The sequence below is a fragment of the Coloeus monedula genome (assembly GCF_965178545.1).
Source record: "Coloeus monedula genome assembly, chromosome: 5".
Classification (NCBI taxonomy): Eukaryota; Metazoa; Chordata; class Aves; order Passeriformes; family Corvidae; genus Coloeus; species Coloeus monedula.
The window spans coordinates 27,105,082-27,128,694 of record NC_138785.1 but is presented as its reverse complement, the minus strand read 5'-3'; the positions used below and the strand labels follow the sequence as shown (position 1 = coordinate 27,128,694).

Sequence of the window (23,613 nt, the reverse complement as noted above, 5' to 3'; positions counted from 1 at the left end):
ATGACAAAGCACTGGATTTTGTGACAATCTGCAAAAAAGACAGTTCTGTGGGTGCTTAAGTGTAGACCAGCCCCACAAGCATCTGAGTGAAACTAATGGCAGTTTACTTCTCAGAGGGACTACCTTGTACCCCCTGTGGACTCCCTCCCTGAGTTTGGAGAGGTTCATATTTCCAAGATAATTTTACAGCCATAGGAAGTACAAGCATTTTTAAAAGAAAGCAGGTCCACTGTGGCAGAGATAACAGTGAATGCTGAGGCACTGGCATGTTCAGAGGCTCAAGGCAGCACAGGCATGGATAGTCTGCATGTGCTTTATGCAGTACATTAAGACACAGATGGAGGAAGAATCCTGAGCTCTTCAAAGTCACACTGAGCGTGCTGTGCTTGTAGCAGTCACTTACAGAAACTGCTGACACAGATCAGATGTTCATGCATACACATGACAGACTATGCTGAGCTAGTGCAAACTGAATTTTGCAGTCACAGTGGCTATGATACAAAGAAAACCAAGCCAACCCAAAACCAACTATGTTGCACATTTCTGCAATCTAATTCTTCAAGGCAATTAGTTTTTTAAACCTGACCTTCATGAAACTGTCCAATGATTCAGACTGGATATGTCTCCTTTAGACTTGCTCTGCTGCGTAACAATTACCCACAAAACTATTTTTGAGGGTTTCCTTAGTATGACCACAGATTTAGACTTATTTTTGGAAAAAAGAAATACTATCAGTATTTGCTTCCACATTTCCATAGTGATTTTTGCTTTGTCCTGGTCTTGCTTTTTTCTTCTGTGTTGTAATATTACCTCTGTTGGGTGGCAGTGATGTTCCCATAAAGGCTCATCTACATGGAAAACTAAGATGACCTTGTGCATAATGTATCTGTGTTTTCTCCCACAAAGGAGGAGATCCATCCCACATCCTCCTGGTGTGCTTCTGAAGAAAATAAGGCATGGCATGCTTCCAGGACTCATGCTGCTGCACAGGCAGCCAGCAGCCAGGATACTTGCCTGGGGACCAGGACTCTAGAGGACTAGCATCAGCCTACAAATTACTGGGACTGCCAAGAAACCCCATGCCAATATGGAGAAATGGAGATGGCAGTGAGCCCACTGCCAACACCCCCACTTCAGGGCAAGCCCCTTCCCCAGTACCTTGATATCCATGGTAAGGAAATCTCTGCATGGGAGCTAAAAGGGCAGGCAGGGGAAGGGGAAGGATGTGCTCTGATCACTGCCAAAAGATGCTCTGTGTCTCCATAGCTTTTAGATACTTCTGATTTTGTTCTAAAGTATTTTTAAGGGAAGATGGCCAGGGAAGAAGTGAGGTCAAGAATAAAAAGTATCTGAGAAAAGTTGGTTGGAACAGCATGAAACCAAACTCACAAGAATTTGTGTTAAACTGTTTCTTTCAAGCTTCACTATTGCTAAACAGACATGAAAAAACTCCAAACCCCACTCTTCAGCCAATTTGTATTTATGCTACAGAGTTATGTGAAGACTGCAAAGTTTTTTGAAACTGATCAACTCTAAGTATATGGGGAAATCTAATCTCTCAGAGGATAGACCAAATTTTATGATGGAGACAGAACCTTCTTTTCCTGAAGGAGCAGTGCATACCTTCACATGTCAAGTATGAGATTTACTTAATAGCTTATGATATTAACTACTTATGGCCCAATTCTTGCTCTGACAACTGAAAGTAAGTATCATCCCAACTGAGAAGGAACAAAAAGTCCTATTTCTAACAATGTGGATATACTTCATCTACTCAGAGCAAGCAAAACACAGATCTTCCAAAATATGAAGTCTACTGCTGACAGAACATTACACTTGTCAAACCATGTTAACAAGCAACAGAAAGCCACAGCTGTTCATTTTAAAATCCCTTATCTCAAATGTTCAAGTATTTTGAACTACTGCTGTACTCTCTGATGCAACAAAAAGTCACAATTACAATGACTTCTCTATCAGAGTCCTGACAGTTGTGTCCCTCATGGAAGAAAAAGGGGGCATAAACTACCATCAAGTCAAAATAATAACAATTAATGTTTTCTTTACTTCAGGAGGATCAAATTTGTGTGAATATCTAAAGCAATTAGAACACCTCTTTATCAAGTCTTAAAAAAAGAAAAATAAATTATCCTGTCTTTGGCAGGGGAAACTCTTTGTCTTAATAAATAGAAATGATGCTCTGCATAGCTGTATTTCTTCATTTCGGTGCTGTAAAATGCTTAAAAATCCATCAAGATTTTAATCACAGCCTCCAAAGTTTTTGTCAGTGAACCATGCTGTCAAATTTTTGTTCCAAACTGAACTTTATGTCAGATACAGAATCTCTGACATAAAGGGGTTTTTTTGTAAACCTAAAGGATATGTTGTCTTGAAATTGTAATGCTGTCAAAGTGGAGAGATATCTACAATTATTTCAAAAGCCTTAAGTTCTTCAGAAGCTTTCCTGTGAGTGCCAAGTGTTTATATCTAGATTTCAATTGCTCCAGTGTAAAAGACAAAGAAAATTGGATAGGCAGGGTGGATTACCAAAAAGCAAGAGTCAAAGTATCTCTCTATGCAGAAAGGCAGTAAGAGAGTCACTAACACACCTGCTGCTGGTGTACTGAACCTTTTGCAGCGATGATGTGGCAGCTGAAAAACTCCAGGCCTAACATTCCATAGAGAAGATACAAGGATACTTCTTTTCATCTTTGGTTAATCAGAGAGAGTGCTCCTGCAAGCTCTCACAGGATGTTTATTTAACACCAATTTAACAGAAGCTGTTTTCCACCTGCCTCTCCCACGGGCTCTTGTGTGCCATTTAAATTCACTCCTTACATTTTCTACACAATGCATAAAAGACATGACTGACAAGCTCTAAAGCCATGTAATGGAGTAGCCAGGAACAGGTGGAGGAAACTGATAGTTTTGCTGTAAGATAAACTGCACACCACCTGGAAAATACTTTCTTTTCCTCCTCATTTCTAATTAACTGTGTTATTTTCTTTCCTTTTCATCTCTCTACCCTCCTTTGCCATAAGTGACCCTTCATTCTTCTCCTTTCTTTTCTGTACACATTTCTCCCCTGATCACAGTCTCTGCTTTGAACCCCACACCTAACATCCCTAATCCATCAAAATCAGTAGCAGAATGTCAGGAAATAAATATCCTATTACAATTCTGCTTTAAAGGTGGAGAGTTGGTCAACACAAGTTCAGGTGCACTGAAAAATTTGAAAAGCTGATATTGAATTTAGGTGCTTTAGTATTTAGGTCTCAGATGGGCAAACTTCTAGAAGATAAATCAGTGGGATCTACAAAGTGCTGACTTCCAGTAAAAAGATCAAGCCTTGCCTGTCACAAACAAGGCAATCAAAAACTGAACCTTTCTCCCCATTACTGAGCTCCTGAAAACACGAGATCCCTAAATGAAGATAAATGACAGAGCAATTTAAAAAGTAAATACCCTATAGTTTCTGCTATTTTCCTTTAACTTGAGGTAAAAAATTAAGGCATCAAGCTTTCTGCATGCAAACATGTTTTCTTTCAGATTTTCAAAATAATCTTCTGTACCAGACTGAGTATCTTAGAAAATTAGAAACTTTTCAGAATTTTACTGCTATTGTCCAATTGTCCAGCTCTCACATAACCTTTATTAAGGATTAATCTTGATATTATGTGTTCTTTACATTTATACAGCTTCAAAACCTGTGACTGAGAGGAAAAATGAAATTATGAAGTACAGCAGAATACATAATTTTCTGCTGTTATACAATGCAATATAGACTGCTTTCCTCTTCAAAGTTTGGATTTCTGTACTCAAGTATAAATTTTGAAAGCAGAAATCACATACCAGTGAAATTCCAAACTGGTCACACAGACCTACCTCTGCTATGAAAATTACATGCACTGTCCAGGAAAAACCCACACTTATATTCTTATATTAAAATCATAGAATGGTTTGAGTGGGAAGAGACCTTTCAAAGGTTGCCCAGTCCAAGCCCCCTTCAATGAGCAGAGTCAAGTTATCAGACATTCAAGTAAGATGAGCATGGAAGCAAACATACAAATATATTTCTGTAATTTTTTCTCCTCTAAAGAAATCTGTGAGGAAGAAAAGGCACACTGTTAAATGCAATATTAATATAAGAGAATATTTCTGCAGCCTGTGAAACAAACACTGAATTTTGACAGCTGAAGAAAAAAAAAAAATGTTTAACTATTACACATATATCTGAATTCAACAGAACAGAGAGATACCCTCAACTGCTACATTCTCAAAATAGAATAATTAATACCAACCATCAACTGCAGCTATTTAAGTTCAGGTACTCATGAATATGGAAATCATAGGTCACTAAGCTTCTTCAGTGTACTATAAATTACAGGCATTTTAATGAAAAATACAGTATTTATAGCACAGTTGCATTTTTAAAAAGTTATATTAGATACACTTAGGACATTATCTTAAATGCAAGTTCAATATTCAAGATAAGAAATAAAGACTACATAGCCTGAAATAAATGAATTTCAATGTTTTTCAGGACAAATTGCACTGCAAAATGTGACCTCAATAACATTTTGAAAAGTTTCCTTATGTTAATTTTAACATTTGTAGGCAACCGATAACCTTTTTCTTCAGCTTCTTCATAATTCATTATTAAGCTGAAGAAAGTAAAGACAAGTACAGAATTAGCCCCACATTGCAAATCACCTCAGATTGCAAATCACCATGCAAATCATAAAATTAATATTTTGTAATTAAAATAATGAATAATTTTCTTCCATTATTTTTCTGGAGCTTACTAGCAAAATTTTTTGTTACATGGCATCAGGTAGGCAAGGTGTCCATTCCCAGACATCCTAAAGCGTTCCTACCACAGCAAATGTCTCCTCACCATCTTTGCCAGACCTGCAAAGGACTATTTCAGGCACGTACAACTACCCTGCCCTTGCTGTACCATGAATATCCACTTCCAAACACCAGAGCTTGTAAAGTGGGAAAATTTTCAGACACTCAGCTGCAGGGAGGCTGCACCCAGCCACAGCAGCAGCTGCGGCATCAGCCAGCTAGAAAGGACAGAAAAGCCACTGTCACCCACAGTAGCCATAAGGTTCTAACCCATGGTACTGTCTTATTACTGTTGCACTAATCTTGAAAACAGGGAGCAGAAATAACTCAGAGTCCATTGGTTCCAACAGTAGGAGGAAAATCAGCAAGGACTAACACATCCTAAAAACATTTTTCCAAACATTTTTTAGGAGTCATTGGATATTTTACAGCCAATTTGACTAATGTCAGTAAAAATGTACAGTTCATGAGTATGATTTTCTGCTCTCTTTAAGGATAAGACATTTTATTCAAATGCATGCAATTTTTACATAGTCACTACATTCTCATTTAAAAGTATACCCAGGCATGCAAATTTGCAAATCCATTCACAAATCTGGCAGTGTGGAAAGGCGAAACTTACCCCATCTGTAGCTTTTACTAAGAGATCATAAGTGGTTGGATCTCCTTCTCTGTCAATGTCTTGAGACACAAAGATCTCACCAGTGTGTGGGTCAATCTGGAAAGCTTTGGATTTTTCATAAAAATTAAATCCATCGTAAAGAGAATACTCAATTTCTCCAAACTGGTCACCATCTGCATCTGTTGCTTTGACCTGCAGGGAGACAACAGAGATAAAAATGAAGCCAGTGAAACTCTTGCTCATTAAAACAAAGTGTTAGTGATTTTTGAACCCGTGTCGTAAAAGCAAATGTATATACACACAATAAATACAAACATGTTCTGCTGCCTAAGCTGGCTGCCTGCAGTTTGTAAAATATCTCAGCTACCTACAGTGTAATTATTGCATGAAAGTTCCATTAGACCTGTCAGTAACATTACTTGTGTACCTGTCAATAATCTTGTCATTCTTCCTTTCCCATGACTGGAAAAGCCATGCTCATTAAGCCATGACAGTAGGCGACACCTTAAGCTACTTTCCCTTCATGTTCTTTTTACCAGTGGAGGCAGCTCTTATGAAAACCATGTCACATGTAGATCAGAAAGGTGCTGCAGGACATCCTTACCTAATGTATTTGATAAAAGACTCCCCAGATCTTCATTTAGTTTTCACTTGAAAGAGGGCTTGGTGGCACTCATGCTTTTAGACCCACAGGTGGATTGATTTAAAATGTATTTGATAAACACAAAAGTTTTGTACGTTGCACCTTCGTTTTTATTCCCCTAAGATCTTTGGTAACAAGTGTTTTGTGTTGAGTTTGGCTCTTCTCTGGCATGTTCCATTGTGAAAGTTTTCACTTAAATTTAAAAACATTTTGGTAGAAAATAATTTATAAAAATAGGTATGCATTAAGAAAGCCAGTGTTTTCAGTTCTGTAATCTATCATTATTGGAGATACATAAAGAATTTCTCCTTTGCAACTGGTTTCCTTTTCTACTATTTCTTTGAAAATGATAAATTCTGTGAGTTTTCCATCAGCCTGTCTGTACAAGCACAATGCCCGAAGACCTTAACAGAGCTTTGGAAACTCTAGTATCACAAAGCCCAAGAGTTAGAATTGGTGGAAGCTCCCAGAGATGACCTGTGCCAGCCACTGCCTGCACCTGATACAGGCAGTGTATACAAGGTGAGACCCACAGCCATCCACCACAGATAGGGGAAAGGTGGAGGTCTGCACATGCCTGCCTGTACAGAAAACCATCTGGCACAGTTTTAGGTAAAGTTTCAAAAGAAACAGTCCAGGCCAGGGAGTACTCCTAGAAGTAAGCTTTGATTAGGTCATCCTGGTTTGGGTGATATAAATTAATTTAGTTGCATGGACACAAACTGTGCCAGGTCATTTGGGCTTGGGACCCAGAACAGCCTTTGGCTGCTGCTCCTACCAGAACAAATGTGGCCATAAAGACCAGTGAGTGCCTGCATCACAAGCTGCCTTCTTTGCCCACACAGGAATTGTTTTGGCGCTAAGATACTTAACTGGGACTGAATTAAAACCAAATGAACAAAACATGTCTTGGGAAGGCTGAAAAACATGGAAGTGGGGAAAGGGAAACCACATAAACGTGCCAATTCAAATTATAAAGCTAAAACTTACTCTAGACAAGTTATATCAATCAGAATTTTACAATGAGAGCCCAAAAGATACACGTGCTATTTCAATTATTATTTTTTTCCTTGTTGTGGTTTGGTTTTTGCTTGTTTTTCAGACTTTTCCACTTCTTCACAGAAAGCTCAAGATATTTTGTATTTCAGAAGTATCACTGTGACTGCACCACGTACTCCAGAGCATTTTTCCTCCCACAAGACAGTTTTTCACAATGCCAAAGGCCATTATACCAGAGTTTCCACAAAAACAAAGCTCCTTTAGGGGAGCCTTGTGCTCGCAGAGCCCTTCATGCCCTTTCCACACCCTTGCAGTTCGCATCCCACAGCTGCAGCACAGAGTGCAACGTGTGGCTACTCCTGACCTTGGTCCAACCACTCGTTCTGGGCAATTTGAAGGCAAAACTCACAATCATGCACAGCTAAACAAAGATCCAGTCCTAAAAATGCTTTACAGCTGTATGTAAATCAAGTCTACAACATGCATATTTCTCCAGCCTCGTGCTTTGTTATTCCTGTCGTAAAAACAAGAACAGAACATACATCTAGCGTGCTCTCAGCAATCTACCACCCCAGTGTTATGGAACAATAATTCACTTGGCCCTTATAAGAAAAGTATTTCAATTTGTGTCTCTTGCCTGAAATCCAAAAGGGGTGACAGTACTGAAAGGTTCTGTCTGCCTGTGCCTACATGCACATGTGCCTACATGTGTAAATGCTAACATTTTTGTCTGCAGTTGAGCATGAGTGATGAATTACGGGTGAAATTCGAGGGTATTGTTAGAAGTTTAGCTCATTATGCTCGGTGACTTGTTTTCTTTGTTGTAAATTATGCAGTCCTCAGACTTTGAATAGTACATGCAAAGGCATAATAGGTGATGAATTTAAATAAAAACGCTTCAGTTCAAGGCAATGCAAATTTAAAGGTCTAATTGTGATCAACTTCAATTACTATAATCATCTCTTAGGCAGCAGAACTAAGTGGCATCCATTTTTGCAGAAAAATATGATCCTTCTCCCCGTTCAAGTACCTCACATCCATTCAATTTCTACCCACTTAGTAGTGCTTTTTTTAATCACTCACCATGGAACCTTTGATCTGAGGAGGGAAGATCTGGAATTAAAAGCAAATGAAAGATTTCCTGTAGCAGACAGATCTGACTTTGAATGGCCCTACACTTGAGGTCAGGGAAGCTATTAACTATGATCATAGAATCACTTAGGTTGAAAAAAGACCCTTAAGATTATCAACTAAATGCGAGCTGATTTAGAAGGAGGAATTCAGTGAAAACATGCTAACGAATTCACATTTTCTGACACAATTAAAAGACCAAGTTACTGAAGATTTTAGAAGTTAAAGCACACAGTAATCACTGTCCACAGCATGTTGGGTTGGGATAGCATACTGTGAGTACCAATCCTACAGAGGATTGCAGCTGTTAACTGCCCAAGAGCTGTGAGTTACAGCAGTCCAAACAGGAGGAAATGAAGGCAGCAGCAGGAATTTTCACAGCAGACTGATCAAGAGTGTTGTATGTTGGCAATATCACAAGGGTGATAGAGTTGAATGGATTTATGTGCCTTAAAGAAGTAGGAAGAGAGAGAGTCCCATATATGTAACACCTCTGACAAGCCTAAAACAAGATTGAAATATGAGAGAAAAAGAAAGGGGAAGAAAAGGAAAGGCTATGTCCCCAGGGCCTTTCTCCTTTCAGTAAATATGTTTTCAGTACAGTAAATTGAACATCCAATTTTTTAAGGAGTGTAAACTTGGGAATAAGTTCAGGACAAAGTATTTCCCCAAGAAACAGTTTTTAAAGCCAACAAAAGTCATGGTATGGATAGCTCCTGGCTGGACTTCTCCTGTCAGTCATGCTTCCTGTAGGCTACATCCTTTGGTCAGCTTGTACAATGTCTAGACTGCAAATCTGTCAGAGAAAAAGAAAGTTTCTTCTGTCCTGTTGATACTACCAGTAAAGTGGTCAGACTACAGATATCCTCTCAGGAATAAAAAGGGGGACCTAGATAAATGTGTAAAAAACACTGACCCATCTGTGTGACATTCAGACACAGTGTTCAGTGCTGGAAATGCAGAAACAATCTCTTTGTATATGGAAAGAGGGGATAATCTCAAAATAATCTGTGAAGTTAGGGGTAATTAAACTCACCCAGATATACACTTCAACCCTATAACACATGTCCAGGTTGGAATGGAGAAATGGTTAACTACTGTGGAAGCATCTGTTCTGCCAGACCTTCATGCCAGGTCCATGGCCAGAGAAGGAGGAGCAGCCTGAGTTGGTGGCATGCTGTCAGCAAAATGTGACTGTAGAAATATGGGCAGTGAAATTACTGGTAGTTGACATTCTTCAAGTCACTTGGGTGCAATTACACATCATCAAATGTCTTGAAGTCAGTGCTCTGACTTACAACCCTGGTTAGCAAGAAAATAGCATATAAAATACAAACCAATGATCTCTACCTTCACAGCTGCCTGAGGCAGTGCAGACAATAATGCTGACACCAAACCTGAAGAGTGTAATAAATATATTACTTTGGAATTTTATCTATCTGCCTCAATACTCACGATTAACCCTCATCTCCCTAGTGCATCAGGTTTAACACATGGAAATGGGAATAAAGCTGCAGATCCACTTGAAGTCCTAAAAGCATGAGACTTGACTTTGAGAACAAGAACTGTTTGCCTGAGGACTTATCAGCTGGTCCTTGAACAACAATTACACTGACAACAGAAAAAGCCCCGCTCTTCATCCTCAAACTGGGCTGCATCTGGAAAGCCATAAATCAAAATAACAGCTGGAATTTAAGCTGATCATTCAACTGGCATTGATGCTTACTTTGTCAACCACCACAGGTACCAGATAATCAAAAAAATCCCAATGAATAAGAAAATCCTTAGTCCTCATCCTTGCTCTGATGCAAAAATATCTCCACTGTGCTGGTCAGGTCAATGGACTTGACTGATGTCAATCTTTCTGCATTCTTTTGATCTGCTATAGGATGGAGACTACCACAGCTGAACAACTGACAATAAGCACTGCACAGACACAACCTTCCTAGCCTGTCCTGCAGATGATGCTGATTCCCCCAGGTTACTCCAGAAATTGCCATCAGTTTTATTAAGGTTTTAAGAAGCAAGTCCCATCAAAAAATTCAACAATTAATTCTCAACAACCTTCAAGGTGAAAATAGAAAAGCCTAAATGCAAGAAAAGAAAGAGGGTAGACACCTTCTCTGCTCAATGACAGCATGCAAAAAGTGGTATTCACTGTAACCTCAACTAAACATTACATTTCTTAATTATGATAAGGCTTTCAGTTTTGGCCTTTCAAACAACTACATCTGTCTGGTTCTTTTTTTTTTCTTTGCTTGTGCTCCCATGAGTTGTACAGAAATTCCAATGAACTACATGGTTTTAAAATAAGGTAAAAATAACCCAATTCACATATGAATCTCATAAAAGACGGCACTGATTTTTATCTTCTTTATAATACACTGATTTTTACAACATTCTCTATCTCCCCCACAACAAATAAATGAAAGGAAACTTAATTTACATGATGAATGATTATGAGATCTTAGCTTTTTGCCTTCTCTGCTCTTCTGTGTATCTAACAGATGACTGTGAACAAACCTGCCAATAAAAAATATTGACAGATCTTTGATTTACTGCTTTCAGTTAGTCTATAGAAAGCAAGAAAAATGAAAATCACTAGAGGAGAAAACAGCCTAAGTACACTACAGCATCACGTTTTCATTCTGAACACCAGACACCATTCAGCAAGCCAAGTGCAGATCCGGGAAGAACTAGGCATTTCAGTCTGTATTGTAACCTGCAATTCCTGCTCTGATGCTAGCCAGAGCCTGAATTCATTCCAATTTAAACCAGATATTCCTGACATGCCTTAAGTTTTGCTACGATGCCTCCTGCAAAGCAGTGTAAGCAGCTAGATCCCATTGAGGCTAGCCAGGATCCAGGGGTGTGGGAGGCAGGTCCAGCCTGGAATGCCTGACCTTATCACTTTTATTACACTGGTAGGATCTGGACCACTGCAAAATACATTTGTTAATGCCTGAATTCATAGCAAACAGCTGTGCTGCTAATGCCTACTTAGCACATGGTAGGGTAGGGGTCATAAAATGTCTTTTTGGGAGAAACAAAGCTTGAGTTCCAGCACTGAAAATGTCTGCTAAAAGGACCATCTACTCTGTCAGTCTATTTAATCTACATTGCCTTCCTTCTTATTGTGCAAATATAATCAAATAGAAAATAATTTAATTTTATCGTCTATGTAACCTGAAAGAACAGAAATGAAAAGAGAACGTATTTCTGAGGAAAAAGGATTTAACAGCAACTAGCAAATATTTGCATGACTAAAGTCTTATTTGGTCATCAAAGTCAACCACTCTACTTTTCAGTGAAAGCAGCTCCATCCATTTGTTAATGATGCTCATGTACTCTGCTATAATTTTAGATTTTATAGCATGCTAAAACCTTGCTATATACAGTTAAGAGTTTAAGTACAAATCCATTTTTATTCATTAGCAAGCTACAGAGCCCCAAGACTGAATACCTCTGCCAAGCAACAGCAGAGCACAAAAATTTCCCTATTCTGTGCTAATTACGTAAATCAAGGAGTGATGGGTTTAATAATTGAGCATATCTATCTCGCAAATAAATAAATATTTGCGCTGAATATGTTATTTTAATGATCTTGCACTGGAGCATGTTTTACCTTTTGGTGGCAGGATTAATTTTAGAATTGTATTTAGTAAGTTGTTTTAGAAAGCACAACTCAAGGTACTAGCTGTCTTGTTTAGGGCAACTCACTATGAAAAACAAATCAGAAATGTAACTTTTATTAGTCGCATGTATTATAGCATTAATAAAAAAATAGAATAATTCCATTTTTTTGCTTAGATCAATTAACATCATTACTATATTTATAAAGATGTAATGTGATGTGTTATTTAACTGAGCCTAAATGATCAAAGTACGTATCCTGGAGTACGTGTGTGACCTTAAACAGGATACTACTGACAAAATCTTCTGATTATACTCATGTCTCACGATAGACAAATTGTAGGAGGATGCTACAAAGGAGAGAAAGAACTGTGTAAGTAGAAAAGCAGCCTTGCCCCCAGCTGCCCCTTCCTTTGGGCACAGTTTTGTGCAAATGGATTTTGAGTCAGATCAAAGAGATGATCTAATAAAAACTCACCATAAAAACTGTTATTAGTGCAACACTGGATTTCAGCCAAGTCAGTTCCTGATGCAGCTGATCTAAGGCAAATGGTAAGAAGGTGGCAGGAAAAGTGCAGTCCAGGTAGAGCCTAAATCCTCTCTAAGCAGTGGCAGGGTTTTAAGATAGGCTAAATCTGAACACTTACATCCATTTGCGCAAAAATTATCCAAGTCCCAAAACCAGTCTGAGCTGCTAATTCCTGCCCTCAAACCACAATGCTCCAACCAATATTCCTGAGTAGACTGCTACAACTATTTAATGGAGCTTTGTTCTGAACAAGATCACTAAGAGTAGAGAACCATTTAAAGAAACAGAAGACAAAATGAAACCCAAGAAGCTTCATTTGTGTATAGTCAGATTACTGAAAAAATTTGTTTCCTTGTTCATTTCAGTCCCACTAGCAAGTGTCAGTGAGCAGCCAAGACTGAAAGCTCAAACTTATTTTGCTGTCAGATTAAAAGGATTTGTTGCTGGGCCTTTACAATAAGCAAAGATTATGTGTGGGCTACCTATATTGCCTCTTACAAATACACTTGTAAATTGCTGCACTCCTTGGGTGAATATGGTGGTTTAACACCAGGGAAAGGGAAAGGCCAGCTGGAGGCCTGCTGTCACTGGAGAAGAAACCTGTGAGATATCATTACTTGTCCAAAAAGCCCTAGCAGACAGTTAACTCCGAAAATGTACAGTTTTGCTCAAGTCCAGAGATGTCAGAAAGGGTCAACCCAGAGCCCAGCCCCTCCCACACATGTATTACAGCTGTGGGTAATACCCATGCATTGCACGTGGGTGCTTGCCAGAGCAGTGAGACTGGTCACCACCTTTCCATAAATCAGGAAGGAGTCCTCATCCAAAAAAACCCCCAAAACAAAGCAGAACAAGCAAGTTGATCAACGTTAGACTGATTCTTTTGCATTCCTCATGTCATCAGCTATTTCAGTTTATTCATTTCTTCAAATAGTGGTGGGCTTCCTACTCCCTATAGTCTTTTTTTACAGATATTTACCTTTCAGACTGCTACCTGAGTCAATGAGTTAAATGGCAATGGACCTGTTTAATTTACCTAGTCATCCACACAACCTTGAAAAACAGGTATTTCTATTTCATCCATTAAAAATCGTTTTTTTAATGACTGTAGCAAATGTACTAATATAAGTTAGATAAACAGCAATATCATTATCATCATCATTTGTCCCATTTTGTTTTGATCAGCGTGGTGAGGTTCAATAGCACCACTTCAAGACAGGCTTTGCAGAACACATAAGCAAAGGAAGGCAAAGGCTTCTATCACTTTGTGTGTCTAGTGTTCTGAATATGAATGCTCATTTAAACAGACTGCCAAATATTAGCAAATATGAAATGCCCTCCAAAATCTCTTCAGAAAGCTGGCCTCTTCTGTCCTGTCTCCTTCTGAATATCTGTTAACATGCTTATGTCCAAAATCACAGTAATAATAGCATTTTCTAGCTTGGCTCTCAGAAATATGGCCTGCACTACTTTCAGTTATTGCCCATAAAATGCTGTGTCCCTAAGTGTTAAAAAGAAGAATAAACTTTCTCCTAAGGAAAGCATATATTTTCTGTAACTGGAGTCTTATAAATCATGTCCAATTTATATTTGGAAGTAAGCAGATGAGGGCTCTCTTAGTTCATTTCTGCTTTTATGGAAAATTTAAAACATGGCCAAACTCACAGCTTGAATATTGTGTTCACAGCACTTTAGAAAAAATATTTTCATATTTTGTTCACTGTAGACTGAAAATTAGCAAGGGATCTTATATATCTCTAATAACTGGTACAGAAATGAAGCCTGACACAAAGTATTGAGACATTTCCCCTCTCCTTCCTTCTAAATTAATTTTTCATATACACACCAATGTTGTTTTTTCTCTCTCCAACACTGCCTGTCTACATCTCTACCTATTTTTTGCTCTTCACAAGCCTCACACTCACAGAATGTAGGGGCTAGCAGAGGGCAATGTGCAACAATAAGCAATCCTCAGAAAGAACAAAAGTTACAAACCATGCAAATCTTAACCTCAATTGCATGATATGAGGCAAAATCTGGGATAATGTCTAATAAAAAAAATCCTTTAGTAATTTATTTGGTTTGAAATACAAAACCCACTGAGTGCACAATAAATGTAACTAAACCAGCAAGTTCCTCAATTTAAGTTAGCTGTATATTTTACAAATATGATTCAGATGGCCCAGAATACGTGAAGGTGGCAGAGCCATTCCCTAAGAGTTAAAGGGCATCACCTATGATCCATGATGTTTGAACAATGATATGCAGAAGCATGACAAAGTCACCACCACTCCAAATTTAACACAAGACAGAGCTTTTAAACACTCTCAATACCTAAAACTGAGCTTACCATAAAATAGTTCCCGATCCCAAACTAAAACTCCTGATTAGTATTATGAGAATTACACTTATTCATACAAGAAAAATTCTGTTTGGTGAAAGGCTAGTAAAATTTACCTGAAACACATTATCATGCCAACTAAGCCACACACATCAATAGAGAAAATCATTGTGTATATGCACTCTTTCACAAGCTACAGATCTTCAAATGAATGCAGTAACATCTATGTCATTCAGTACACCATCTCAGAATTATGGGGCCAGCAGTAGTCTGTGCCCTTTTCAGACCAGGCTACATGTCTGAATGAAACCATGAGATGCACCTTCCCTTCTACACTCAGTCGCTGTTCATACAGCCTCCATGCACAAACCCACCTGCATGGTGGCCACGAGACCAGCATGCTACACATGCACAAGTCAGGATACACAGCCAGATTGTGCATTGAGTGACAAATGTTTCATTTGTCAACGTGAGGGATGCACCTCCATCAGATGGGAACCCAGGAGCAGACTGTCCTGCTGAGCTGCACACACCACACAGAAATGCCATGTTACAAAAGCTTCCAGGCCAGAACAGTCCAGAGCAAACTAACAGGGCCAAAGGGAAAGGGTCACGAACCTGCAGCACAAGTGGATTCCTCCCCATTATAGCAGATGCATTAAAAACTCCAATTTCTACACTCATCCTTTGTTCATGAGTTCAGAGCATTTAAAAAGTGCAACCCAGTATCTGACAAACCTTAAGTCCTTTGCAAAATATACCACATAACTAAAGAAACATATGAGGGAATAGCTCAAGCCCATATACAAGCACAGCAAGTAGCCAAGTTTCATAGTGTAACATTTAAGGAAAGCACACTGTGTACTAGCAGCAATTTTTAATTAGTAAAACTAATGGATTAAGTTCTGGGAAGGAAATGAGAGGGGCTGATGGTGTTAATTGGACACATCAGTGATACAGACACAAGCATCCCTTTCATTTGATAAGGAATTCTCCTCCAAACAGGACACTGGAGTCCTATATTGTTCCTGTACTTCTTGCACAGCATAAGTCAGCTGTTTTGAAGTGGGAGATGAGGAAAATCAGATGGCTAGGTCCATTTTCTCAGCTCCAAAATTCTCCAAAGTCTTTTGTTTTCTCTTAGGAAAAGGAAATACTCTATTCTGGGAACTGGTTCTGAACATTTTGGATTTAGCCTCTTCAGTGATCAAAACAGTTAACTGGAATGAATTTCAGCTTCAGTGATCAGAAGAATGGGATGGTGCTGGCAAGTAGAGGAATTCTTCAGCATCTGCTCTTTGGAAACAAAAATTAGAAACATAGCAACTCCAAAAAGAAGTGTATGTCCAACTTGGTATGTACAGAATTTATACATCCACAGTTTTCAGGAGGGTTGAGGCCTCCCTGAATATTCAGACAGTATATCTCTAATACTAAATCAATTTATCACATGTGCTGCTTTTAGACAACCCATTCCCTATTTCCTCATTACTTTTTTCTCAAACTAATGGATGAGACTATTTGAACCATAGTATTTAAACTATAAACAGACCAGATATTCTGATTAAACCAAAAGGATTCCTGCAGTTTTGTCACATCTATGTGCTAAATTTGTAGCCCTTTAATTTCCATTGTCGTGTAATGCTCCTTCATTTTCTGGAGAAGTTAAAAAGACACATTAGAATAGAAAACCGAGGAATAATGAGATTCTTCTCTCAACTGCTTCCATCTTTCATGTATATTATTGGTACCTGTCCATGTTATTTAGTGTCAGCTGCCTTTATTGGAACTTTTCACCATATGGCCAAAAAAGTGGCTTATTTTTCCCCAACCTCTGCCATGACATTTCATCCCTAGCCCTGGTCCTATCCCTTTCCATACCTCCTCAGAGAGTGGCAGCGCTCCCTCACCAGCAGCTATACAGCAGACACATAGAAACAGTCTTTCAATTTAACTTTTTAAAAAGTTTCTTGCTGAGACCTGGCTCCTGCTAAAGAACAGAAATGGGAATCACAGCAACTAAAGTTTCACAACAGAGCTATTGTATTTCATCCACACAAGGGACCCTGGAGAGAACACAGTAAGAGAGATGGGGATATCTGGGCTGCAGAGTGTGCTCTTTCCACTTTGCACCACTGCTTTCCACTTTGCTTGTAAATACGCCAGCATATTTTATTCTCAAGATCTCATTCCACTACAGAGAATCAGAGCTTGTTTCCTAGTTTGTCTCGCCACATTACAATCTCATTTTTTTCCCCTTCCTTCCCAAGTGAAGCTGTAGCTTTTGAAGGAACATTATAAAGATATAAAACTTCCAGCCTGGAGCAGAGCGACTGCATCTTTAGTGCAGGACCTGGTTACTGGACAGTGGTCACTGCCAGAATCTGAAGACCTGAAGAGCAGGATGCAAGAACTGCACAGCTGACAGAACTACTCCCTTCCTCTCTCCCTTCTCCTCTACCATGAAGGGCTCAACATAACAGTTAAACAGGCTAATAACCAACGGTCATGGTTTTATTATTTCTTTAAACTCTTCTAAATGAACTGTCTTTACTTGTGTTAAATCCATAAATGTCCAACTTTTCTCCAAAGAAAACCCCTTGCCAAGAAAAGCCATTGCTACAAATTTTCTTACCAAGAAGAATGTTCTCATAATTTTTTAATTTATTCCTTTTCAATTTAATGAAGTATTTTATGTTGTTAGACAAGGAGCAAAAAGCTCCTAATATCTACACTGAACTATTCAATTATTTAATAATTCCTTTACTTAGTATCCTTTTGTTCATTCTCTGGCCAAGAAAAACAATACCAGTCTTTCTTTTCTTTTTCCCATTTCCGAAACAGGAAACACTTGACATCAGTCACAGCTTGTGTTGGGAAGTTGGGCTAATGTATCTACAGAGTCCCAACATACAGCACTAAAAGAATCCATCTCCTTGAGAGTATGAAGCCAGCATTGGTCAGCACTGTAGAAAAGGGAAAGCTCATCCTCTGTCCTAGAAAATGATGGAGCAGTACCAGTAAAGATCCTTTTCCACAGATAATGATCTGCTAATCCTTGATATCCATTAATGATTTTGTCCTCACAGATTGCAGTAAGGTCCCTTCTGCCTGTGGGAACACTGGTAATAACTAAAAACTAACTGCTGCTAATGATCACTTAGTCATGAAAGTTGAAAACTCATGAAGCGATCTCTTAAAGAAGTGACGTCAACCAATCACAAAATATTTTGAGCTGGAAGGAACCCACAAGAATCGAGTCCAACTCTTAAATGAATAGACCATACAGGGATCAAACCCATGATCTTGGTGTCATCAGCACCATGCTGTGACCAGCTGAGCTAATCTCAGTTAACCCTGAATAATGCAGCAGAGTCCTCCATCAAGAAGGAAGAGGGAATTGGTTGATTTGTCTTTACCACTGTTGGATCTGGCATCAACAGATACCACCGTGGCATACTTCCACAACATCTGACATCTAGATTCACTTCACCACAAAGGACAGAACCCTAATTGGCAGATGTTTCAAACTTGAAAATACACCGTTTACTGTAGCACTTGAAGCCTTCAGTGTGCTAAGTGAAAGGTAGAATGCAGCAATGGTGCATGGAGCAGGATGGCAATCAACTCATAGAAAGTCTAAAGAATAAAAACTGACATTAAGGAATAATGGAACAACTCATGTGGCCTAAAGCAAGCACAGCACCCATGCAGCTCAAATTAACTCCAGCAGAAAAGTGATGGCAGGGAGGACACCCACTGTCTTAAATGAAAAAGCTGAAATTAAAACTTGACACTTTGAAAAAGTCAGTTCCACAGGGGAAGAAAAAACAATCAAAACAAATCATCATGAATGTACACATGGGCTACTACCAAAGAACTACTTTCCAAAAAGAGGTGAAACCTAAAAGTGAAAAAATAAAGCAATCTTCACAGAAAAACCAAAAGCAGGAAAATAGTATTTTAAAATGTGATTCTTTCTACAATATGTTACAAAGTACAATTCAGATATTTATGAAAGAATTAATTATGATGAGAGCAATGGGCCTTGGTGGTAAAGCAACGGCTCTTTTATAAAGTTAAGTGTACTCCATCTGGCCCACCAGTTCCACCCATGCACACTTGGAGAATTAAAGAAGCCTGAGCACTTTAGCGGTCAGGTACCGTAAATGCAGATGCAGTTTTTTGGGACAGGAAACAGAAACATGATCTCCTCATAGCCACCATGCTCTGTGCTCCATTACAATTCCCAGCTCTGTCATTTGAGCTGCTTTCACATCAGTAACCCAATGCCTGAGCCTGAACACACATCTGGTAATGTCATGCACGTCGCAGGCACTGGGAGCGCAGGTGGGGTGATACAAAATGAGTGTGTTTTGAAGCGAATGCAGAATGGATTGGAAGTACATCTAGAAATAATTGAGCACAGTGACCGTAACAGTAGCAGCCAAAGCTCATGAACAGTGAGCTGTTAAATAATTCTTGGTAGAGCTACTTTACCATTAACACACACTCATAAATAGCCTACACCAAAGAAAGAAACTGCTTCTCCTTGACAGCAGCTGAGCTAAACACAACTACAAAGCAGAGGATTCTTGCCAACTACTTGATTATAATAATTAACTGCTAGGCTGTGCAACATGCTCAATAACAAGCATGTAAAAGTAAGCAAGGTAAAGAGGTTCACAGAAAAAATAAACAACAAAAATTATACTTTGTGTTCTCATTATGGGGCAAAACTTGCTTTGAAGTTACAATGAATTCTGTCTGCCAGAGAGGCAATTTCCAAAGGCACCATAAGATGGAAGAGTGAGATTTACATTTGTTTTCTCTCACTTATGGCAATTGAAAATGGTTTTGTTGTCTCTGATAACTGTTCATAAGTACTGTAGTATTCTTTACTCACAAAAGATTGTCATTATCAGGACAAAATATCAGGCAAATAAAAGCACTGCTTCACACATGCACTACTACTACCTCTCTATTATATAAAATCCAAGCTATTAAATTTAGGCAAGGAAGTGCCTTTTGTGTGTTGTTGTGCTAGGAACACACAGTGAATGGAAGTTGACTATATATATATATATATATTTCAGTAAAGTCAAAGGAGATAGATTTGTGAGTTATGCATAATTTAATCCTTAAAAGACCCTTCCCATCATCCTCTGATTCTTCCATCACTTGTCCAATGCCAACATCATGGTGTCATTTCCTGCAGCCTTCTCCCCTGCACGATTCAGTCTACTTCTCCAGTAAGTTCAAAGAGCAGGAACTGCAAACTGATCCTCAAATAAATCCTGTGGCCATTCACCATTTTGTTCTGTGAAGAAGTACTTACTTAATTTCCACTTATTTCTATAGGCATCTTCTATAAGTACTACTGAAGAAGCTAAGGAGTGCTTCAAAACCAGGAGCTGCTTAGCCATACTTTGCACTACAGTCCAAGATTTGGATTACTATGATTATTGATAATGAATACAAGCTATGGGTATATAAACCCATGGGCTGAGTACTATGAAACAGTGCTGTGAAATTTAATTACAGAAATAGAAAAGGAGCAAAGGGAAACTCAGCACAAAACTCCAGGAAAACAAGATGATGAGAGAAATCCAGGTTTCCAGCTTTCAGAGAAAGAAGCAGGTACATACCATGGGTACCAAGTGATACAGTCATTTGTGCTAAAGCTTCCCTTGACAATAACACCATAGTGGCTACAGCATCTGGCTTTTCACAGCCCACAGTGCAAAAGTGTCTTTTCTAATTCCTTGAAGATCCACTTCCAGAAAATTAGAGTAATTCACCCATTCATAGCAAAGAACAACAATTGTTAAGATAATTTCAGAGCCAAAAAATACTTGCTCTGGTTCTTCCACTTCAGTCCCCCAGCAGGAAAAAATAAAAGTTCAAGAGAAAAAGTAAGTTCAGGAACCTAAATTAATTAGAAAGGCAACTTCTAAGAAAAAGAATAGAGTAAATTAAACAAATGTAAGGACAAATTCCATTCAAATTTTGTTGGTGTGTAAAGAAATGAAACAACTGAAGGGAAGAATGAGCTTTCATGTGAAGACACTGATACCAGTGTTATGCATTGATCTTGCTTGCCACAGCTTTTCCAGGAAGATGTGCAGCTTCCCACACAGCAAATTTAAAATCCCAAGAGAAAATTCGAGTTCATACTTGTTTTGTAAATATATGGCCACATGCCAATATCTTTTAAAGTACATAACATAAAGAAGGAAAAGGAAGGATAGGATGAGACCAACTAAAGTACAGAAAGAAAACTGTAGAAACTATCTGACGAAAAAAAGTAAAAACATGTTGTAAAACCATCAGACAGGATAGGAGAGAAATGCAGTTACAGGTGGGGTTTTTCCCTCAATTCTAAGAAAAGGCAGGAAAATAGTTCTGAGATTCCATTATGAAATTAATATAAGATTATACTACAGAAATAAAAAATAGAGATTCTATAAAAAAGATTTAAAAAACCATGGCAACATTTCTGTGAATTCCAACTCTTCACAAGGAATTCAGGATTTTAACAACACTATCACAGTGGCATGCAAAGGCATTTGCAAAATGTATGTCAAAATCAATTTCCCAGCACAGGCAGTATTCTCTATTACTGCATGAAATCCTGAGGGACTGGTTTGAACTGACCATAACCGCACTCAACACATTTTGAAACTAACCCCACTGTCACCACCTGTGGGTTCCAGACAAAAGAAAAGCACTTTATGAAGGCCAGCATGCAGAAAATGGTTTCTTTCTCAGCATTCTTTTCTTCCCTGCCAGTATCTCCTTTCTGTACTGCCATATAATCTATAATTTGATGAAAAATAACTATTTACTCTAGCTTCCCTCCAGTCTAAATTACTCCTTTAGTTACAGAAATATATCTTCAGTGCTTGGTTCAAAATTCTTAAACTAAGAATTTTCACAAATAAAAAAATCTCATGCGATTTCTTCTTTATTATGGAATTAATAAAAATAGATTTAATACAAAATTCCAAGCAAATTGTGTCACGGCATATTTGCCCTCCTTTAATAATGTTTCTCCTTGCAAAGAACTCCACTATTTTTTAATATGCTAGCCATGGACTGGGAAATTTCAGAAAAATTACCTTTAGGTTTATAATGTCGTCACCTTGGCATTGAAAGGCAAAGGAATGCAGACTTTGTGCCTTTATTAAGGCTTATTTTAGACCTAGTATAGAAAATAACATCACCCTGTGGCAAGTAGTGTCAGTGATAAAAACGTGAGCAAAGTCATGCTGGCATGTATTTATCTGCTACTTGTGCACTGAGATAGCTTACCCAGAGGCAGTAAAAATAAATTACTACTATATATTGACAATGTTTTGCAATATAAATAAAGGGGTAAAGACAAATTGAATGATCAGGTGTTTTGGACTACAGCTTCATGACAACCCATGATGACTGCTTCTATGGATGATAACACTACAAAGAGCCCTGCCCACAGCTCAGGCTACCAATGCCAAAATATTGAATGCCACAAAGAGAAAATAGATACACTTCAGGAATTAAACAGGCTGTACTATTCATGCAATTAATGCACTATTAAATGTAAAAACTCCCACTATAAAACTCAGTTCTGTGGCTATTTCCAGACTTCCAGCAGTAAAAGCAAAGATGGCATGTCAATAGTGAATGGGATAATTCCAGGATAGAAGTGAGAAATGTCTCTTGCTGCAAAATACAGAGAAACAAAGTCTGTTCAAGCAAGTAAAATTACACAGACCTTAAAAAAATAAATCCTTAAATGAATACCTGCTTATCATATAAGCAGGTCTGTCAGAGAGTTCTCACCTTGAAATCAAACTCATTAATTCAAAAATCAATGATTACATAACAGCAAATGACATAACTCAAAAGATATGTGCAGAAAGTCACAGCCTTTAGTTAGCAAAACCTGTGGTGAGCAGGCATGCAGTCTGTCTGCTTAATTTATATGCAGCTCCTCTGCATTCTTTGAGGAATTATGCTAACTCCAAAGACCATCTGGCTTCACCCATGGGCCTATTGGTCACTGATAGACACACTGACAATCTTTAAAAGCTTCTCATCTTCACATGTGTTACCAACAACAGCTGGGAAAGTAAGCTGTTTCTGCTGGTTTGGAGATAACAAGTATTTACAGTTTTGAACTTTGAATCAGTGGAAATTGGAAAAACCTGCTTGTTTAGTGCCGAGACAAAGTTCTGAGGGGAAACAGCTTTTTTCTACAACATTTTAAAGTATGAATAGTACTAGATCCTCTGTTGCATGCAAAAGCAGCATCATGTGGACATAGTCACTGTATGAAGCTGTAGCAGCTGTCTCACATTAACATGCTTAACAACACAAATACAGTTACAATATAGATACAAAATTACAAATGTTGAATTAATTTTAAGCTAGTATATAGTTGATATTAGCCATTTTTTCAGTGAGTGTCAGAATCCCATAAATCTCAGCTACTGTTGAGGTCTTGGTCCCTATTTTCTTTGGCTGGGTTATAGCTAAACATACCTACTTTTCCTTCTTTTTGAGCTTTATTCATTCAGTAAAGTAACTATTATTATTTTGTCTATTGGGTTAACCTGTCCACAATCACATACTACTTCTATCAAATTTGAAGGGTCACACAGCAGTCATTTTGTGTGCAACCAGATAATGTCATGTGAACAACTGCATTTGGATGTTTTAATGTAAACAAGTGTAATGAGACTTTATTAATTTTGTGGGAAACTCTCACATATTTCCTTAGCATACATTTGGTTCCCATAAAAGCCCCAAAGAGCCAGCCCTGGCTAAACCAAACCCCTTCTGTCCTCTGACAGGAGAAGTTCCTGTTGGAGTGTACCAGC

At 38.4% G+C, this 23,613-nt stretch overlaps 1 protein-coding gene across 1 annotated transcript in view; it reads right to left on the bottom strand.

Moving 5' to 3' along the window:
* Positions 1–23,613, bottom strand: part of DCHS2 (dachsous cadherin-related 2) — a gene marked incomplete at both ends in the record, with an annotated part of 103,897 nt that overhangs the window by 55,403 nt on the left and 24,881 nt on the right. The window contains one exon of the mRNA XM_082281631.1: positions 5,471–5,662. Within this exon, the coding sequence (XP_082137757.1) occupies positions 5,471–5,662 (192 nt within the window). The remainder of the gene's footprint in view (positions 1–5,470; positions 5,663–23,613) is intronic.